At 43.8% G+C, this 18667-nt stretch overlaps 2 protein-coding genes across 2 annotated transcripts in view; one reads left to right on the forward strand and one right to left on the reverse strand.

The window, feature by feature from the left end:
- Positions 1-7709, forward strand: part of RHOJ (ras homolog family member J) — a 58892-nt gene extending 51183 nt beyond the window's left edge. Inside the window, exons 3-5 of the mRNA XM_030484536.1 lie at positions 16-180; positions 1494-1589; positions 2778-7709. Coding sequence (XP_030340396.1) covers positions 16-180; positions 1494-1589; positions 2778-2924 — 408 coding nt within the window. The 3' untranslated portion in view covers positions 2925-7709. The remainder of the gene's footprint in view (positions 1-15; positions 181-1493; positions 1590-2777) is intronic.
- A 7288-nt stretch (positions 7710-14997) lies between these two features.
- On the reverse strand, positions 14998-17257 carry GPHB5 (glycoprotein hormone subunit beta 5). The gene is made up of 2 exons (XM_030484388.1): positions 17054-17257; positions 14998-15186 (listed from the first exon to the last, which is right to left on the reverse strand). The coding sequence occupies exons 1-2, from the start codon at positions 17255-17257 to the stop codon at positions 14998-15000; spliced, it is 393 nt and encodes a 130-aa protein (XP_030340248.1).
- Between the last annotated feature and the right edge of the window lie 1410 nt (positions 17258-18667).

An 18667-nucleotide genomic window follows, 5' to 3' on the forward strand; every position in this document is an offset into this window, starting at 1 on the left:
GTTTTCCCCCTGCAGGAGGACTACAACCAGCTGAGACCCCTGTCCTACCCTAACACAGACGTCTTCTTGATCTGCTTCTCGGTGGTGAACCCCGCCTCGTACCACAACGTCCAGGAGGAGTGGGTGCCCGAGCTGAAAGTCTGCATGCCCAATGTGCCTTATGTCCTCATAGGAACACAGGTAATCCTTCTCTGGGGCACTGCCAGGCATCGCGGGGGTCTTCAGAGGAAGGGGATTACTACTCCACCCCAGGGGTGGCTGGAGGCTGAGCTCTGTGAAAAGGTTTCCTATTTAACTTCTGATGTGAAATGCAACCAGATTAGAGGAAAACTCAGGGACTAGAATGGAAATGAACATGCAGATGTCCCATCACACTAGTCACAGCTGGTGAAACTCATCCCATCTGTTTATTCAAATGTATATTAATGTGGCAACAAGGCATAAATACCTATAGGGAGAAAAGGTTTCTGACAGGCCTTTAGTAAGGAGAAAAAAAACATCAGAGTCTGTGGTTAGAAGCAGAAGCTAAACTTCAAACTAACTTTTAAGAATGGGAATAATTAACCAAATGACTTACTTAGAGACACGTCAAGGAAATAGCTTCCCTTCAAGTTTTGATATCAACATTGCAATTAGTGACTCACTGTCCTGCTTGTGTTATAGTGGATTTTAGACTAAATGATCAAATCACTTTATTTTGGCCTTAAAATCTATAAATCTATCAATAAAAATAAGTACATTTTTAAAAAGCCTTAAATATGGGTTTGCCTCCAGGACACAGTGGCTAGAGGCTGAGAAAAGTAGGGATATGACCATTTGGAAAACGTCTGAACACTGGACAGTAACCTAAGCCAAGTTAGATAAAAAGATCAAATTCTAGTCAAAATGAAAATCTTCATGCCATAGGAAAGTCCAGTTGTTCAAATACTGGTTTTGTTTTCCACACTGGAATAATCTAAATCACCCATTTTAAAATAAAAGTATTACCCTTTGGATCACACTCTCTGAAAACGGATGGGTTTGAAATGCCAGAATGCTTCACTTTGATGTTTTCCATGGAAATAAAGGATTTTGTTTCAAGTCAGTCAGACTGAGCTGTGTCTGTCTGGCCTGTCAGGATGTTTTTCGGGTGATGCAGTGCAAGATTGCAGTAGACTCCTCTTTCTGAGTTGATGTCTCAGACTTCCACTAAGGCTTTTCAAGATGCCTTGTGAGAGCCACTGAGAACCATATCTTGGCTGTACCACAACTGTCTGAGCTGTGGCCCAGTAGCTTGCCAATGAGAACTGACTCATGTTAAACAAAACAAAACAAAATAAAATAAAATAATAAAACCCAAACATGTGCAGTTCATTTCTGAAGTATCATCTGAGACAAGAGGACAGAAGCCCTTATGCAAGGACATGACTGTGAGTTTGTAAAGCTATGAGTATCTGTCTCAAGCATTAGAGCAAGGCAGTTCTGAGCTCAGGGTTTGTGTATTTTCTAACTAGATTGACCTCCGGGATGATCCCAAAACTTTGGCTCGGCTGCTTTACATGAAGGAGAAACCACTCACCTACGAGCACGGAGTGAAGCTAGCAAAGGAGGTAATAGCTTTTTCTGGGATCCCACACTATCAACTGATCACAGCTTTTGATTGGGTTTCTTTTGTTAAAGGTGAACTCCTCTGGGGCACATTGGTTGGTCCCAGCCAGAGATTAAAGCCTCTGTTCAAATAGGCTTGACCCAGACACAGGTTGTGACCTGAGCCTGATGTTCTGTTGTGATACCCAATTGAGCTCTAAGCAAAGCAATAAGGTAGAGCAGGTGGCAAAGGGGCAGCAAAACAGATTTTACTGCCTGCTTTACCTAAGTCAAGTTTCTTGTTCGGCCTTTTGCCAGGATGTGTGTGTGGCAAACCCCTCCCTGTGGTCACTTCTTGCCAAATTCATCCCTATCCCTTACAAAGCACAGACAGCTTGATTCTCATTTATCCATTGCATTTCAAGCAGCAGAGAAGGAGCTCCCAAGGTTTCTGTGCTATTGCATCTTTCTCCAGGGAAGGTAGGGGGATTAAAAGCCCTCTTAAAGCCCTGAAATACAGGCATCTAGACCCCAGCCTTTTCCACCTTATATGCTGCAGTTGCTCTTATAGGCTCTGGTCCACAGATGCCAGCAAGAGCATCCACGAGCAGAATAAGCTGAATAAGGAACAAGGTTGCTGAATAAACCGAGTTTGCTTTCCCAGGCCACTCTGTGTGCTTGTGTCATACCAGCATGCCAGAAGACTCCCATCTCAAGATGTTGCTTCGCAATTCCCAGAAACCAAATAGAAGCCTTTCCCCAGGTAGCAGCTCCCTGCTATTGCAAGAGGCAAGGTCAGGAGAGAAGAGTCAAGCATATGAAGGGGCTTAGCTAACATCTAGCTAGCTTCAGCTGGCATCTCCTTGAAACCCTCCCCAACTGCACAGATGGGAGGCCAAGCTCCTGGTCCAGCACTCAGACACGGGTGCAGCTCGCCTCTGTCTGGAGGGTTGTGCAGAGAATTCCTGCTGCACATTAACACTTTGTGGTAAGATACTGGTGTTGATGTTCATCTCTCAGGATGAACACCTGAGCTTGTTCCTTAATCCCATAGGCAGACAGATACAAAATAGAGCAATTATATGACCCCCTTTCTAAAGGTCTGGGCTTCCCTTTGTGGCAACACACATATGAATGTAAAAGGATGATGAAACAGGGTCACTCTGTCTCTCCCAGCAGTGAGTACTCGCATTTTCTCTGTTCTCTTTCAGATTGGAGCACAGTGTTACCTGGAGTGCTCAGCCCTCACACAGAAAGGCCTTAAGACTGTCTTCGATGAGGCAATCCTGACCATTTTCCACCCCAAGAAGAAGAAGCAGCATTGTGCAAAGTGCCATAGCTGCTGTACCCTTGTGTGAAGTCACTTGGAAAGAAAAGCAAGATGAGTTCAATGAAACAAAGCAGGTTAGAAAGGCAATGAAGGTCACATGCAACTGAAATGGGGAACATGACCAGAAAGGGGTCCTTCTTACCCAAATATAGGAGCCCTCTGTTCTGTGAAAACTCCGAGAAGAATCTCACTAGGCCAACTCATGTCTATGTGCTTTCCTAACCCTCCAGAGTTGTATGCAGCCTGTTCCCACTATTGCGGACTGCACTGAGCCAATGGAAACCAGGATACCTGCTCCTGCTTGACTCTTCACCTTAGGAATAACGTGAAGGTGGCGTATGGAAAAACAAAGTACTAAAGGTGGTAAAAGAAACAAGAGAAACTCCATTTCTGGCCTTAAGATAGAATCAATCAAAATTAGGAATTTGCAGTACTTAGGAATTGAATCTGAATTGACTAAAAGCACATGGAGATCTGTAGAAATCTGTTATGTAAGGTATACACTATAGGTAGGATGTACTTTTTAACTACTTTTCTTTTATAAGACTCACTAATTCAGGATATGCTTTAGTTTGTTCAAACCACATGGAAGCAAAGGTGGAGTGATTCCAGTTTGTTTTCGCTTAATGGTGAAACCTCACAGCATCAGGATGTTGCTGCACCCAAGCTATCAAAATGGATCAACATTTACCTCCAGACTTAAGGAATGTTCTTACAACAAAAAAATGCAAATAACTGTATTTTTACAGGTGAATGTTAAGGCTGAGCCATGTTTCCATAAGCTGGGAAAGGAAGAACAGAGTTGTAGCATTTATGTACTGAAACAAAAAAAGTCTACCACCAAAGACATGAAACAGCAGCATGGAACAATCTCCCTTCCAAACTGAGAACATGAATGAGACACATTGCCATGGCAACTGAAAATTTACCTTATAGATCAGCTGGATTTCTACATCTCACCAAGCAGACAAGAATAGCAAAAGCCAAAAAGCCAAAGGTCATACTAACTTCAAATACTTTAAGGTGATCCAAATGCCTTAAGATTTTTTTTGTAATGGAGTATCTCATGTAAAAAAACTTGTCAAAGTGGAGTTGTAAACATGTCAATTTATTGTAGCCTCCTTCTTCCCATTCATTACTTACTTCTTTGCTACCATTTTTCCATCTTCATTACTGTGAGTGCTGTTTAAGTTGCAGCATGGCTGCAGTCCGCAGGAGTGAACTTTCACACAAGTTGCAGGTGGTGGGCTGCAACTGACAGCACAGAGATGGGATGTCCAGACCTTCAGGGAAAGGAAGTTGCCTGTTAGCTCTTTTTGCTGTTGAAGAAAGTGTGCCTTCTCACTAAACCCTCTCCAGGGAGGCTGTACATACCACAGCAACACAGACGCTCAGAGGTGAACTTGATGGATGTCTTGTTACTTGCATCTGCCTTCAAGTACCCTGGCAATACCATGAGACTGTCTTGTTATGGATTCCATTCCCCCAGCAGAAAATCATGGTGCCAGCAAATACAGATTTGAAGATCTCTGATGTAAGTCCTTGCAAAAGCCGTGCCTGTAGTTTCCAGAAGTGCTAGGTGTAAGGAAGTAACAGCAGTGCACCTTCCCAGCGTTGGGGCATTACCCCACACCCTGCTCCAGGGGACTGCCAGCCCACTCCTCTTCAGAAGCACAGTATCATGGCTGAGCACACACATGCAACCAGAAAAAATCATGTGATTAGTGGTGAATTATAGACTCACTGTTACTTGCAGCAATTAGTGACTTCAGCAGAACTGTAGGAACTGCACCCTTGGCACAGAAAGGGGACAAGCACGATGCAGTGCCCAGTCCTGCAGTCATCAAGGATTATGAATCCAAGCTCCTTTAGCACAAATTCCCTTTACCATGGACACCTACAGAAACCAGCTCTGACACCCCAAGATGTTTCCAAGTAGAAACCAACAGTTCCCTCTGACCAAAGTGATCAAATCCAAGGCAAACGCCTTGTTGCTGTTATACAGCCAGCTTTCACTCACCATCTCTTTCCTACAGCATACAAGCACGGATGAAAACAACATTATGTTAAATCAAAGACAGATGAAAGAAAGATTTCCTCAGTGCTTTCATTTTTTGTTCCTACTTTATATTTCGTTTTATTATGTCCCAGATATTTGCTTCAAATGGACTGGCTAACAAAGCACAGCTGAGAGTGAGGACAGTGCTGAAGCCTGGTGAAGGAGTTCATGTCATGCCGCAGAGGCTGTGTTGCCATCCCCAGGCAGAGCAGTGAGTATTCGCATGGCTGGGAGACTGGCAATCAGCTGAACTATAATGTGTAAAGAGATAGTAGGGGAGTATAAGGAAAATTAGGAGCGGATTCAATCAATAAATATTTAGGTAATGTTTTTTGTCTTACAACATGACTAGAAGTCCACTGAAACAAAAATAAAAAACTTGCAACAGATTTCGGAGAAAATTAGAGCTTCGTTGTGCTGCCATTTACTTCAATGGAAATAAAATAGGATGATTACTTTGTTTTAGCTCATGTAGGTTGCTGTAGAGCACTAGCCTATATACAAGTCTCTGGTTAAAGTAAGTGAAGTCTGTTTTAGCTGAAGCACAATGCAAACATTCAGGTTGGAGCTGCCAGATATTCTTAGAGCTTTACAAAATACATAGGAAATAGAAATCCAGACTGACAGCTGAGCTTATCATAAAATAATGAGCACACTGGAAAAGCGCAGTATAGCATTCCCGGCATGCTCAGAGAAAGCCACAAATAATGAAATTATATTTTTGTTTGCCACCAAGTATCAGGGATGTCTATTAATACTAATGGGATAGCATGGGATAGGAATATACAATAAAAAATCAAATAGGAAGTTGTAGCATTAATGTAACTGCAGTGGCTCGAGGAAAATCAATTTAAAAACACATGGTGATGTAGAAGCTAAAATGGTACTGTCCTAATGTAAGAAACCACAGCACCCTGCACAAATCATCGCATAGCAGCAAAAGCAGATAGAAAAGTATTAATATGCATATAAAATAAAGTTGACTAAAGAGAGTTTTATTTGCACTTACAAAGCAAAACACATCAGATTTGTGAGGCAGTAAAATTTCAAGTTTTCAAGCTGATTGTGAGCTGCAAGAGAGGAAGGGTGGTCACAATCCACTGAGCAATTGCCTCTGCACTCCATTTATTTTTAATTTCTCTTCCAACAAATAAATTTTTAAAAATAGCTATGGTTAATTCAGGCCCCATAAATATTATTGCTGTGTTAGATTATGTAGACACATTTATCCATGCAATGTGGATCCTTACTCAAGGATCTGCCCTGTTATGCTTATCATTTCGGGGAGGCAGGAATAGCACAGGCCAATAGGTTTTAGAAAGGGATTGTAGGCAGATGTAAGGAGACTCATTGACTATCTGGCAAGTCATACCTAATACCTTTTCTAAAAGCCAACAGATGGTGTGTGAAGAGGCAGCAAAGCTTATTTTCAGAAATATCAAAACACCAGACACAGTGCAAGCACAGGCATAAGGCAACAGATATAAACTTCAAGTTATTTTCAAGCACCATTAGTAACAAGAAAATCAATAAATGATTGCCAGGTGAAAGGAAATAGGTTTTCTCAGTGTAAGATGAGCTAGAAACCAAATCCCAATTTCACCTTCAAAGGAACACGGTTAGGAGAGTCATAAAGACTATAAACCATCCCTGGAACCTGTTTGACAATGTCCTCTTCATGCAGCCAATGTCAAAACCTTTTCTGACAGACCTGCCTGTGCTAATAGTCTGCTATCATTTCAAAAGCACTTACTGGATCTTCTAGATCCTGTAAAACCCATCTCCTTTGGCCTTGTCTGAAACCTTAATGTTCTACCAGGAGTTGTAAACCTGAAACTCTAGTTTCAAACAGAGTTCCCAAAGGGTTTTTATGCAACTCTTGCAAGGAGATATTGGAGATACTAGGTATTAGAGAGATATCTCAAGACATTAGAGAGTTGTTATCATATTAAAACAACCTATAGATGCCTCTGCCCTTCAGAACACTGCTGAAACACCAAGCCAGTGGAACTTGGGCAACTAGTTCCAGCATGACCTGAATGAGGTACCACAAAGACTTCCACAAAAAAATTGAGAACCCCATGCAGATCCATCTAGGAACGTTTGTTCAACCAGGTATAAGTCTAGCAGATGTATCTTCACCGTACAAGCTGCCATGTCCTTACAAAAGTCCCTCTAACCCAGACATGAAAGATGCCCGTCTGCTTACATGGCTTACTTACGATCCGTGACCTTTTCCATAGCCTTCTTCCCCCAAGGGGCACAGTAAATGCCTCTTGATTCACCATACTGAAACTTCATCTGGATTAAAACTAAATTGCAGTGGCACCAATCTGTCTCAAGCCAGGCTTGTTTAAAAGCACGTTTATCTTCTTCAGCAAAGCAATCAACATATGCTCATGTTGGCCCAGGGACCATTTGTTTAGTAAACAGGTAGAATGCAGGAATCTGCCTGCATATGCCTTTCTCCCTGAATTTTCCTTCTCCCTGAAGAGGATTTGTAGTGTGTTTTATCCTACGTAAAAAAGCAAATCTGGAAATGACAGAACATTTTCTTGGTTCACAACTTTCTAGGACTGGGGGAGCATCTGTTGTGACAGGATGTGAGCATGGAGAGACCTATGTCGGAAAACTTCTAGACATATTTGACCTTTGACGTTTGACACATTTGATATTTGTAAAAACGAAGATAAATCTCTACTATAAATGTTATCTTCCTCTTAGTGAATAAAGACTCTCTGAAAGCAGGAAAAAGCCTCCACTCCTTTCAGTAGCAGCTTGTGATCTCAGCTGTCTTCACCTATCAAAACAAAAATATGAATAGAAGTATTCTTGCATCAGAAAGTGGGACAAAACCAATTAGAAGCAATGAGTGCAATAGAATGGCATCTACACTTCTGCTTTGGGGGAGAGATGCAAAATCAGGACCCAGAGCCACAATTAGTCAGTTTGATCCTAAGATTTAAATTTAATTTTAAACGTTAAGGGATGCTCATAACTAGGATGGTAAAAAAAAAATAAAAAATCTTCAAATACTCTTTTCTTTGTTTCAGTTAAAACAGTCAGAAGCATGTGAACAAGAGTCTGTTTTTCCTGGGCAGTTCCAGGAACCCCAGTAGAACAGCAAAAAGAGTCAGAACCTCATTGTCAGAGGAAAATGAGCTCACAAACCCATAGATCACAGAGCAACAAGCAAAACTCATATGAATTGCTGTCAATGGTGAAAAATCTCTTTAACTTTGAAAATATGTTAACAAAAATAACTTTGAGCATGATTCCCACCCCCTCCCAGAATGTGCAGACTGTAATGCAGTGTTTGGCTGCTTCTCCTAACTATAATTTTAGGGTGGGATTTTCAAAGATTCTGTATGTTGGCTTTGTTTCAATTCTCATGAAGACAATGGAAAATTTCAACGGGGTCCACACACGACTAATGTAGAAAGTATCTGAGTCTTTCCTCCTTTTCTGCCCTTTGTTGTGGCTGACCAAGCTTTGAGCACACAAATACACTGAGCCAGGTCCAAGAACCTTTTATACCTTTTGGCCACTGGTTGTGGACTCCTGAAAGAAGTTAGGCATCTGGAGACTTTCTTGATCTGATCTTAGCTTGAGCTTTGGAGACTGGATTTGTAACTCTTTGTTTCAACCATTACTGAGGCTGAAGATGAAAATTATTACAGTAACAGTGTAATATTCAAGACAAATGGTATCTTTGCTGAGTTTGACACTGCACTAATTGCTGTCATTTAACTTCATCTCATCCCATTCAGGATGCCAGATTTAATTTTGCATTTGGTTTTGCCAAAGATCAGTTTGAGCTCTCGCTGATACCAACTCTTCTAAATTTTGACTTTGATCGGAGGTTAATGGATTTGTAGTAAACAGTTGTCACCAGTCTACAGTTTCCAGATCTTCCAACAAAGCAGTTATTTGTACTGATAACATGTAGAAATTTTTATCTCATGTCTGTCAAAGTGGTTTGGGTGTAAGCCATATACATAGCATGACTGTCATACCATCTTTCCCAACGCTTTTCCCCAAAATAGGCAGCTGTTCTACCTGCATCACAGAACTGGCAGGCACTGAACTGCCTTGTCAGTGTGGAGTAAATGAGCCCAAACATTCCTCAAACTTATAAATATTAGTTCATTAATAAGCAATAACATAAAGCTATGCAAGAGGACAAAGACACTGGCAGTGTCTTCTTCACTCATGAGCAGAAGTGATCCAAGGTGGTGAGCCCAGGTTGCCAGGTGGGAAATGCTGCAGAGCAAGGCATAGCATGGTGTCCATGCTGCCCCAGCATGTATGGCGTGAGCCTGGCGAAAGCCTCTGTGGAGTCACACTGGGATACCTGGGGTACAGCAGCACCTTTAGACTGGGAGGGCTTCAAAGAAGGCTGCAGAGAGGAGCAGGGAGATGGACCTGAACTGCCCTCGAGTGCAAGGATAACTGAATCCAGTTTAACCTGTTATGATGTTGAGGCACTTGTCAGATACAAGCATTTCACTGCAAAGAGATTCTCTGCTCCCCTGAGAACACGAAGACAAGAAAATTTCTTTCCTTTCATTTTGTGCAGTACTTCAGCAATACTTCAAAGTAACAGTGCAACAAGTTATTCTAATTGAAGCAGATGTAATGACCTCAGCACAAATAAGGATGTAACACATCATTAGTCAGTTCTTAGCAAGATAAGAAAAAGAGTCATTTACTTGATGTGAGCAACTGAATTTTTCTCTCTTAAAAGTTATTGTTTGCAATATTGCTGGAGTATGGGGCTGGTAAAACCAAAGGTTGAGTACTAAAACATTATGCCTGACTTTTGAATGGTATATCTTTTTTCCAAAGATTAAAGAAAACTTCAGAATTCATGTCAAAGCAATAAGATTTCAAACCAAGGAAATTGTTTTTTCCAGCAATTACATTTTTCATAGTTTAAAAAGCATGTAAACACTATTAGTTTCCTATTTACGACACGATTCTGTACTCTTTTGCTTATCCTCTTTTAAACATGTAATTATTGTATATTGTAACTGAACATTAATATCGTTTATTGTACATAGTTCTATTTTAACAAAATAAATGTATTACTAAGTATTTTGACAGCATCATTTCAAGAAGGTGTGGTGCTCTATTTATTTTCCCAGATGCAAATCACATATACCCTGCAGGACAATTCAGATAGGAAAAACATGTACTAACATATAGGGCTGCTTTTGGATAGTCCTGGAACCACCTGAACCTTCCAGTGTCCCCTGCAGAAAGTCAAAGAGGAGATGACGCTGCAGAGGTTTGCTTGTCTTGGGCATGTTACTCTTGGGAGTTTTCCACTAGGAGTTTTGAGGAGAGTTTGTTACTCTCTGACAAACCTAACACACATATTACAAAATCCTCTGATAAACCCTTACTGATAGCAAGGAAGATGAGGAGCTGTGTAGCCTTTTGTGCTTCAGACAGGGCAGTGTGAGTCAGGAGAGAAAGTGAAATGCTGAAAGGGCTGAAGAAGTTACATAAGGACAAACAGCCTTTAAATGCTGGACTGGAATCAAGAATATGACTGGCTCTAGTCTTCCAGGGATTCAGAGCAGAGACATGAATCTTGTTTAAAATAAAAAGTGAAATTAAAAAAATAATAAAATAGTTACCTTGCTTTTCATTAACATTGCTTTCAAGACCAGAAGCAATCCCATTGACCCGCTAGTCTGGTCTTCAAATTAAGACTATAAATCCCACCATTCCTGAACAACATCCCTAATAATGTTTGGGCTAAAGAAGTAAGTTTCACCACAGAAAGGCTCTTTTGTGTTCCTGCAGTTTGTGAACCTCGGTAAGCTTAACCAGCCCCTACTTGGGACGCTCGCTCACAGAACAAAGGGTAGCAAGGTCTATTCCTAATAAGAAGGCACTGCAGCATGAATCCCTGAGTGCTATAAATAGATATGTTCCCAGAGGAGCCAGGACAATTCAAGAGGGTACCTAATATTTATCTGCCCTGGAGGAAGCTGGTATTAGTAACCAGGCTTTCCACAACCAGACTTTCTCTGGGAAGAAGCAACACGGAGGACCTGTGCATCTGGGGTCAAAAACAAGATGCCAAATACATCCTTCAGAGCAGAAACTTCCTAAACTGCTGCCTGCTAAAGCTGGGTAGATATAGCCAGGGAAGGATATATGCAGCCCTGATGCTTTCACATTTCCTTGGGGATCCGCTGCTGGCTACTGTCAGCAGCAGGATATTGGGTGAGACAGCCTTTTTCTCCGACCCAGGGCAGCGGTTCCTGTGTTTTCATGTGAGCACAGTGAGAGCAGGACAGAGCTGCTCATACCAGCCCCCAGAGAAAAATCTAGTCAGTGCAGGAAACACGCGTCCAGGGAGGCACCCTACCCTTCCTCTTACTGTCACTCAGGTTTGAAGACAGGGTGAAACATCCTGATTTCTGACACAGTCAGTCTGGCTGGGCACACTGACTACAGCACAGGAGTGAGGGAAGCTGAACTGCAAGACCCAGGGGACTTTTGTAACCATCATATAACAGGAAAGCATTGTGAAAAATCAAAGCACTGCATGACTGTGACTATTGCTGCTCATGTTAAAAGAGCGACAACAAGCCTGAGAAACTGAGTGCTGTGCAGGATGCAGATATGACTCATCATAAGCAACCTGACAGCCTTTACACTCCAAAACACACCAGGGAGAAAAATAATGTCTGTATTATCACTCCCACTGTCCAGAAGGGAAACCGAGGCACAAAAAAATCCACTGATTTCCCCCTCCTCAACTGGTATATTTATGGCAGAGCCAAGAGCCAAATACAGTCCCCAAGTTACACAGTCATACCTTCTCCATATCTCCACCTTCTCCTTCCTGAGCAGGAAGATGTAGCCATCTCCCTTACAGAAAACCTTTCACTGCAGCAGGCATTTCAAGATGGGGCTGCAGAGCTGTGAATGGTTCAACACTGAGGCTTTGCAAAAGGAGCTTCTCTCTTACTCCTTGCTTTGCAAGTATAATTCTCCCAGGGGAGTCAAGTTCCCCTTATACATGTAGAGCAAAATTTCCTTCCTCTGCTTTTAGATAATTCATGCCAGATTAAATGTGGCAAATGACACTTTTAAGAGCTCCACATTGCAGTATGTGAGGATTTTTGTCTGGTGCTGGTGATTGGTGTCCAGGTGAAGAGGACAACCAATGTGCTACAAAAACACAGTAAGGGTTTTCATGGGACACATAATATCCGAGATGTTACAGTCTCTGTGACAAACAGTCCTTGCAAATTGATTCACTGGAGACAGCTGTTTGAGGGCTGTTTTAACTGCTTTGGACAGGTGGGATGGTGAGATTTAAATCTGTGGTTTTGAAGAGCATTAAAATGCCCCCAGGGAGATGAAGGTGTCCTGGAAAGGGTCTTCTCATGCTCCGAAATGTGTGGGCTATATTGACTGCCTGTAAATTCTGAGCAGAACATGCCATTCCAGCTGCAGCAAAAAGGGTGTGAAAGCTAAAAGACCTGGTTGCAAGTGTTAAAATTGATGGGAATTTAACAGAATGAAGACTTAGTAGTGTAATAACTTCTAGAAAAAAGCCCTTGCTTTGGACATACGAGCAGCAGGAATGATGCTGGCTTCTTGAAAGTCACTGTTGCATGCCTAATTGGGGGAACGCAGCATATCTGGACTAAGTGGGTTGCGCAGCAGTCAAATAGGCTGGTGGGCTCTGGCATTGGCTATATTTTTGTCACCCACGGCAAATCCACAGCATCTCCATTCATTTTTGCTTCCATCCTTAAAAGACCATCCAGAAGTGTTAGCATGGTTTCAGTCAATACATCCTTCCCACTCTTCCTCCCTCCAGTTTAGCTGCTACTGCATCAGTCAAAACCCTCTTTCACACTCCGCAGAGTTTTCTTCTGAATGCTTGCTGAGGTTTCTACTGTCTCACCATATCTGGGTACAGCCCATATTTCCTGTTGGCTGCAAAGAAGGGAAGTTTGCCACTTTCTAACCCTACTTCTAATCCTGATGCTATAAGCACACCCAGACTCCATGAGAGAAATCCAGTGAAGGAAATGACTTCCTATGAGCATTGAGGAGATGTTTTACAGGTGTTCATGGCTCTGTCAAAGAGTTTGTAGGAGCCTATACTTATTCTACAGGAAAAATCTTTACACAAAAATAAATTTCAATTTGCTTTAAAATTGCTTTCATACTACAATTTTGAGGTTTATTAATGACACAAAATAATTTGTAGGTCTCCCATAATAGTTGTGATGCCAGTTAGAACAATAACAAAATCAGAGGGATTGTGAGATGCAGTTTGAAACAGAACACAAGAACTTCTTAAAAGGTGTTTAAACCCATCAGCAGAAAACTAGTACTGCTGCTGCTTGACAGAGCACTCTATTCAGAATTACAGAATCAGAGTGATAAAATCACCTCCTTTCTACTCAACCACAGTGCAGCTTTTACAGTTCCACAGACAAAAAAAAAGTGTCAGCAACTAATAAATTACAGGTTAAATTGAATCTGTCTCAATGAGGACAGAACACTTGGGGAAGTTTCAAGCATGAAACCCTGGAAATGAAGGTGACTACATCTAGAAGACAAGATACTTGAGGGAAGGCAGGTGCAGACATGCAGCAGTTCTCTCCTTATGGTTATCTGAGAAGGTGTCTTTGTTTTGTAAGCTCCTGAGAGCCTCTCCCACTTGGCAACTCTTCCTCTTTTCACATAGTTCCCATTTTGTTCAGGGGAGAATGAGGGATGAACATGGATGTGTCCTCCTTCAGGTGGGAACCAGAGGACAAAGGCACTTACGTGGCTGTGATCACCAGGGGGCTGTTGCAGCAGCTCCCAGATGTCCCCTAGTTTATAAATGGTCTGAGGACATGTGAACCATCCTTCGGCACATTTTCTCTCTTTCCTACCTGGGCTTGTCTCACCCATGTTGGCCACATCACTGGCCATTCCACAGCTTTCCTGTGAGCACATCTGGCTGCCCTCAAGCTCTGCATGCAGCCACAGAGGAGCAGGTCTCCATGGAGCTGAGCACACAGGGAAGTGTGGGAACACCCTTCATAGCCCCCTCTTTCCCATCAGCTCGGCCAGGGGCTGGCTCGTTGAACTCAAACCACAATCGTCATGTTTTGGCTTGGTCCCTCTGACTCTGGAAAATGTCAGGAGAGACTCCTTGGGCTCTGCAGACCCTCGCTGATTCTACGTGGAGTCAGTTCCCCTCCCATCCCTCGACAAAAGCAGAGGGGAAGGTATGTGCTTTTGGTTCTGCAGATTTAATGTGTTTCTTTTTTTTGCAAGGAATTGTCTTTTGTAAGGCAAAATTTTTTTTCCACAGTGTAGCTCCAATTAAGCAAATCACTGAAATACGTGCTTAACTGTAAAAGTCCATTGATATTCAGCAAAACACTTCATCATGAGCTTAAGTACTTTGTTAATTCAGGGCTGAGTATGCATTCACCCTAATTTCAAGGTAGCAATTTGGATATCCATTTCCATTTCATTGGCCTTAAGGCTTTTTCTTTGACTGTTACTCCTGATAGACCTCAGGGTAAGAAGAACTAATGGCAGGGGTGAGGTGGTGAAAATACCAGTAATTGCATCTACATTACTGGGAAGGAGCTAAAACCTGACATGAATAAAGCAGCTCTTACAAAGGTGGTAAAGCCTCTGTGGTCTGCTTCCCCCTTCCCCTAGTGACTCTTAGGTCCATGTGCACTTTGTGCACGGAGAAAGGTCACACAGTGTGAAAAGCCTCTAAGGAAGGGAAACTGCATCTTTTTTCTTTCCTTTTTTTACCATGGGATTTGCTATTATAAGGCTGTGCACTACATTTCTACAATAATGCTTTGAACAGCATGAGGAGTGGGGTAAGCCTCATCTGCCCGGGAAAGTCAATCGTTAAGAGCATTACAGGGTAAGATCAAACTCTTGACTGAAATAATTACACCCTCTGCAATGCTGGAGGTACCAGGGGTATGAAGCCACGGAAGAGCTTTGACCCTCCTCACCTGACCCGCGAAAGGAGAGCTCAGGCAGTCTCGCATTCAGTGGTGGCAGTGGAGCAGATGTCGCAGTCGCAGCGGATGGCCACCGGGTAGGTGTAGAAGGGATCCATATCAGGGGCACACTTGGGCAGCTTCACTGTCATCATCTTGGTCTCATTGTAGGTGCAGACACGGTGGTAAGACTCTATGTAAGGTGGTTCCAGTACCGGTTTCTGTGTGGGAGAAATGCTGGCCTCAGGCAAGAAGCAAGACAACCATCTGGGGTTTGTTTCCTCAAGGGGATTTCGTGTAAATAGGGGAGCCACTGGATCAGGTGGAAGGGACCACGGAAATAACTTTTAGTTACATCCTTCAAGACTTGCCTCTTGGAGCCCTGCCATGGAGGAGAGTGGGCGTATGTGCATGTTGCTCTTTGTTTAAAGCATAAAGCTCCAATTAAAGCCGCTTGAAGGAAGACTAAAGCCTACCCAAAAAGCTGGCTTTCAGCAGAATACTAGTGTTTCAACCAAATGCTCATGTTTGCCAAAAGCAGCTACTTTTTTCCAGGAGGATTGGTTGTCCATCAAAGAAATGAGTTCTGCTGGAAACCCTTTCCCTGGGCACAAGCTGCCTAAGAGCAGAGATGCATCCAGGTGCCGAACGGCTGGTTTTTTTTCGCAGCCAGACCAGTCTTCCCAGTCAGGCTGTGCATCCTACAAAGCATGATGGAGGTACACCACGGGGGATGAACTTGGCACAGCCAGCCTAGAAGTCTGCAGTTCCTCATGAGAAAACCAGCTTGGCCAGAGACCTCAGCCATCAAGGTCTGAGGGGGATCTCGAAGGACCCCGAAACCCCCATTCCCATGTGGTACCACAGTGGCATTGCTTTTTCACCCATTTTCCAAAGACTCCAAGAAGAGGCAGAACAGACAGGAATGGGAGTCCGCTGTCTTGTGGGATGGGAAACAGCTCAAGCTAACACAACCAGGAGACATTTAAATTTTTTCTTTCTTTCACTCTGTGCCATGTTAAAGAGCCTGTCCTGGGAACCAAGAATGATAGCATGGAAAAGAACAGATGCAACATCTCAGCAAGAAGATATCCTCCCTCTTACCAACACCCCCCTCCACATACATCGTGGTGCTTTCTATAAGCTGTTGATCCTACAACTGGATGCATTCAGTTTAACTACATGCCAGTGGTATTGCAGTACAGTAAGAAAGTCTGCAAGGTCTGTGCTGCCAGAGGAGCTTGGGAGTAGGGGGAACGAAGTGATGAGAAGTCACTTGAAGGAACCTTATCCCACCAGGGAAATCTGGCCACTGGTGGCTTTCTCCTCAACCCACCAAGCAGTGAAAGACAGTTGTAGCTGGCACACAGACCTGGCTCCTCCTGTGGTCACTTACAAGGTCCTTGTCTTCATGTGGATGAAATTCCTCTGGAGTCACTCAAGCCTTTCTTCAATAAACAAAACTGGGACTAGCCCTTTGAGCCTTCCAGTGGCAGAAAGGCAAAGGCAGCCAGAAATTTGTTCTCTGAAGTATATGTAGAGGTACTTATGCTTTTTCTTCCTCCTCCTGTATTCCCCCAAATCATAACCACTTCATATTTATACAGGGCTGTGACTTAAACAGGACCAAATTAGAAACAGACATTATCTTTGGGATTTGCTTTTTGGAACAAAACTTGTTACTCATGAATTGGGAGCGCTGTCTTAATCTCAAAGGAATTTCTTCCAGTAGAGTAACAAAGGCCTCCTCTCCTTAAGTGTTCAAGCTATAAGAGGCTTTCAAATTGCATAATGAGAGTATTACATAAGTGCTTCATTAATATCATCACATCCCCCTTTGAGGCAGTGGAAGGAGGGAGGGAGCAACTGACAGCAAACGCTGCTAGCAGTGGTAGCGAGGTGGTCGTGGAGAAGGACACAGCCCTTGCCTGTTTAGTAGGTAGCTGCAAGCTATTTAAAGCTGGGTAGGTTTTTTTTGAGGGGTTTTCTTAGGTGGGGAAGCACCTATACTATATACCACCTATGCGGAATCACTACCCAGGGATGCTGATGCCAGCCAGTCACCCTCAGCGCCAGGCAGAGCCTCACCTCCCAGGTCTCACAGCGTCCCCAGCACGCGTCCGTTGTCACCCGCAGCCCCCTGCAGCCGGGTTTCTTGGCCAGGAAAGTGAACTCGCGCACAGCGCAGCCGATGAAGGTCTGCAGGTCGATGGCCGAGGTCTTGAGCGTGCCACTGCAGCCGGCCAGCAGCAGGAGAAGCAGAGCGCCCAGGATCGGGTGGTGGAGCTTCATACTGAGGCAGAAGGGAGAGAAGTAGAGGGGTGGGAGAGCCAGCACAGTCCAAGTACAAATGCACAGGCTCAGCTCAAGCTGCAACAGCCCTTCCTCCCCTCAGGCACACTATTGCCCACCCTCATTCAGCCCAAGAGAAGGGCAGATGTAAGAGCAAGGGATCACCTACCACTTCACCCAGAAGTGGAAAGTCTTAGTGAAAGGGTCTGTAACAGAACACAGCAGCGTGCAGACTTTCCCTGCAGAGCAGAGGTTTGCCTGGAAGAGACAAAGGCAGCAGCCACTGCCTCAGACCCACGGAAATCCCTATGTTGTAAGTTTACTTTGCAGCATATGCTTTCCTACCATACCACTTGGGTTGCCCTGAGCTTGCACTAGGCCAATAAGCAGCCTTTGGCTGCTCTCTCGGTGCACACACATGTTGTTGACTGAAGTCCCTGACAGTACTGGCCCTGACAGGGTCAGTCTGAAAGGGCTCTGTTTGTCTGCCTGTCAGGCTGTCCTGGGTTCAGCTATAGCAGTCATTTTTCTCCTGCTTAGTAGCTGGTGCAGTGCTGTGTTTTTTAACTTTCAGCCTGGGAACAACGCTGATAACACCGATGTTTTTAGTTGTTGCTAAGTAATGTTTATTCCAACCAAGGACTTTCTCAGTCTCATGCTTTGCCAGGGAGGAGGGGAAGCCGGGAGGAAGCAGAGACAGGACACCTGACCCAAACTAGCCAAAGGGGTATTCCATACCACAGCACGTCATGCCCAGTATATAAACCGGGGGGAGTTACCCGGAAGGCCCAGATCACTGCTTGGGTCGGGCTGGGTATCGGTCGGCGGGTGGTGAGCAATTGTATCCTCTCCCCTTGTTATTTCACTAATCGTTATTATCGTTGGTGGTAGCAGTAGTGGTTTTGTGTTATACCTTAGTTGCGGGACTGCTCTTATCTCAACCCGTGGGAGTTGCATTCTTCCCATTCTCCTCCCCATCCCTCCGGGAGCGGGGGGAGGAAGAAGGGGGGGGGGGGGAGTGAGCGAGCGGCTGTGTGGTTCTGAGTTACCGGCTGGGCTCAAACCACGACAGTTCTTTTTGGCGCCCAACGTGGGGCTCGAAAGGTTGAGATAACGACAGATCTGACCAGAGTGTGTTTAATCATGTTTGTGATAAGCATTCATTGTTACTACTCGTCACAATGGTGATTATTTGGCTCTCAGACGTGTTGCGCTTGATCTCAGAGTTTCAGCATGTTGTACCTTACTTACAGCCACTTTTTGCTGTTTTAGCGTTTATCGGCTGGGGGGCCTGGGCTAAGGTTCTTGTTTCACTGTACTTCATGGTAATGACTTGTAATACAATAGACTCATTGATCATGAAACTGGTCTGGTTTGTGCTTCCAGCGTGGCCATCACCACTATACATTG

Source organism: Strigops habroptila, chromosome 4 (genome assembly GCF_004027225.2).
Source record: "Strigops habroptila isolate Jane chromosome 4, bStrHab1.2.pri, whole genome shotgun sequence".
Taxonomy (NCBI): domain Eukaryota; kingdom Metazoa; phylum Chordata; class Aves; order Psittaciformes; family Psittacidae; genus Strigops; species Strigops habroptila.

What these genes read in the sequence shown, in the direction of transcription:
- GPHB5 (XM_030484388.1), bottom strand. Translation starts at nt 17,257, where the DNA reads ATGAAGCTCCACCACCCGATCCTGGGCGCTCTGCTTCTCCTGCTGCTG. An exon ending in GACGCTGTGAGACCTGGGAG is followed by an intron (nt 15,187 to 17,053) that starts GTGAGGCTCTGC and finishes TCTCCCACACAG; the next exon opens with AAACCGGTACTGGAACCACC.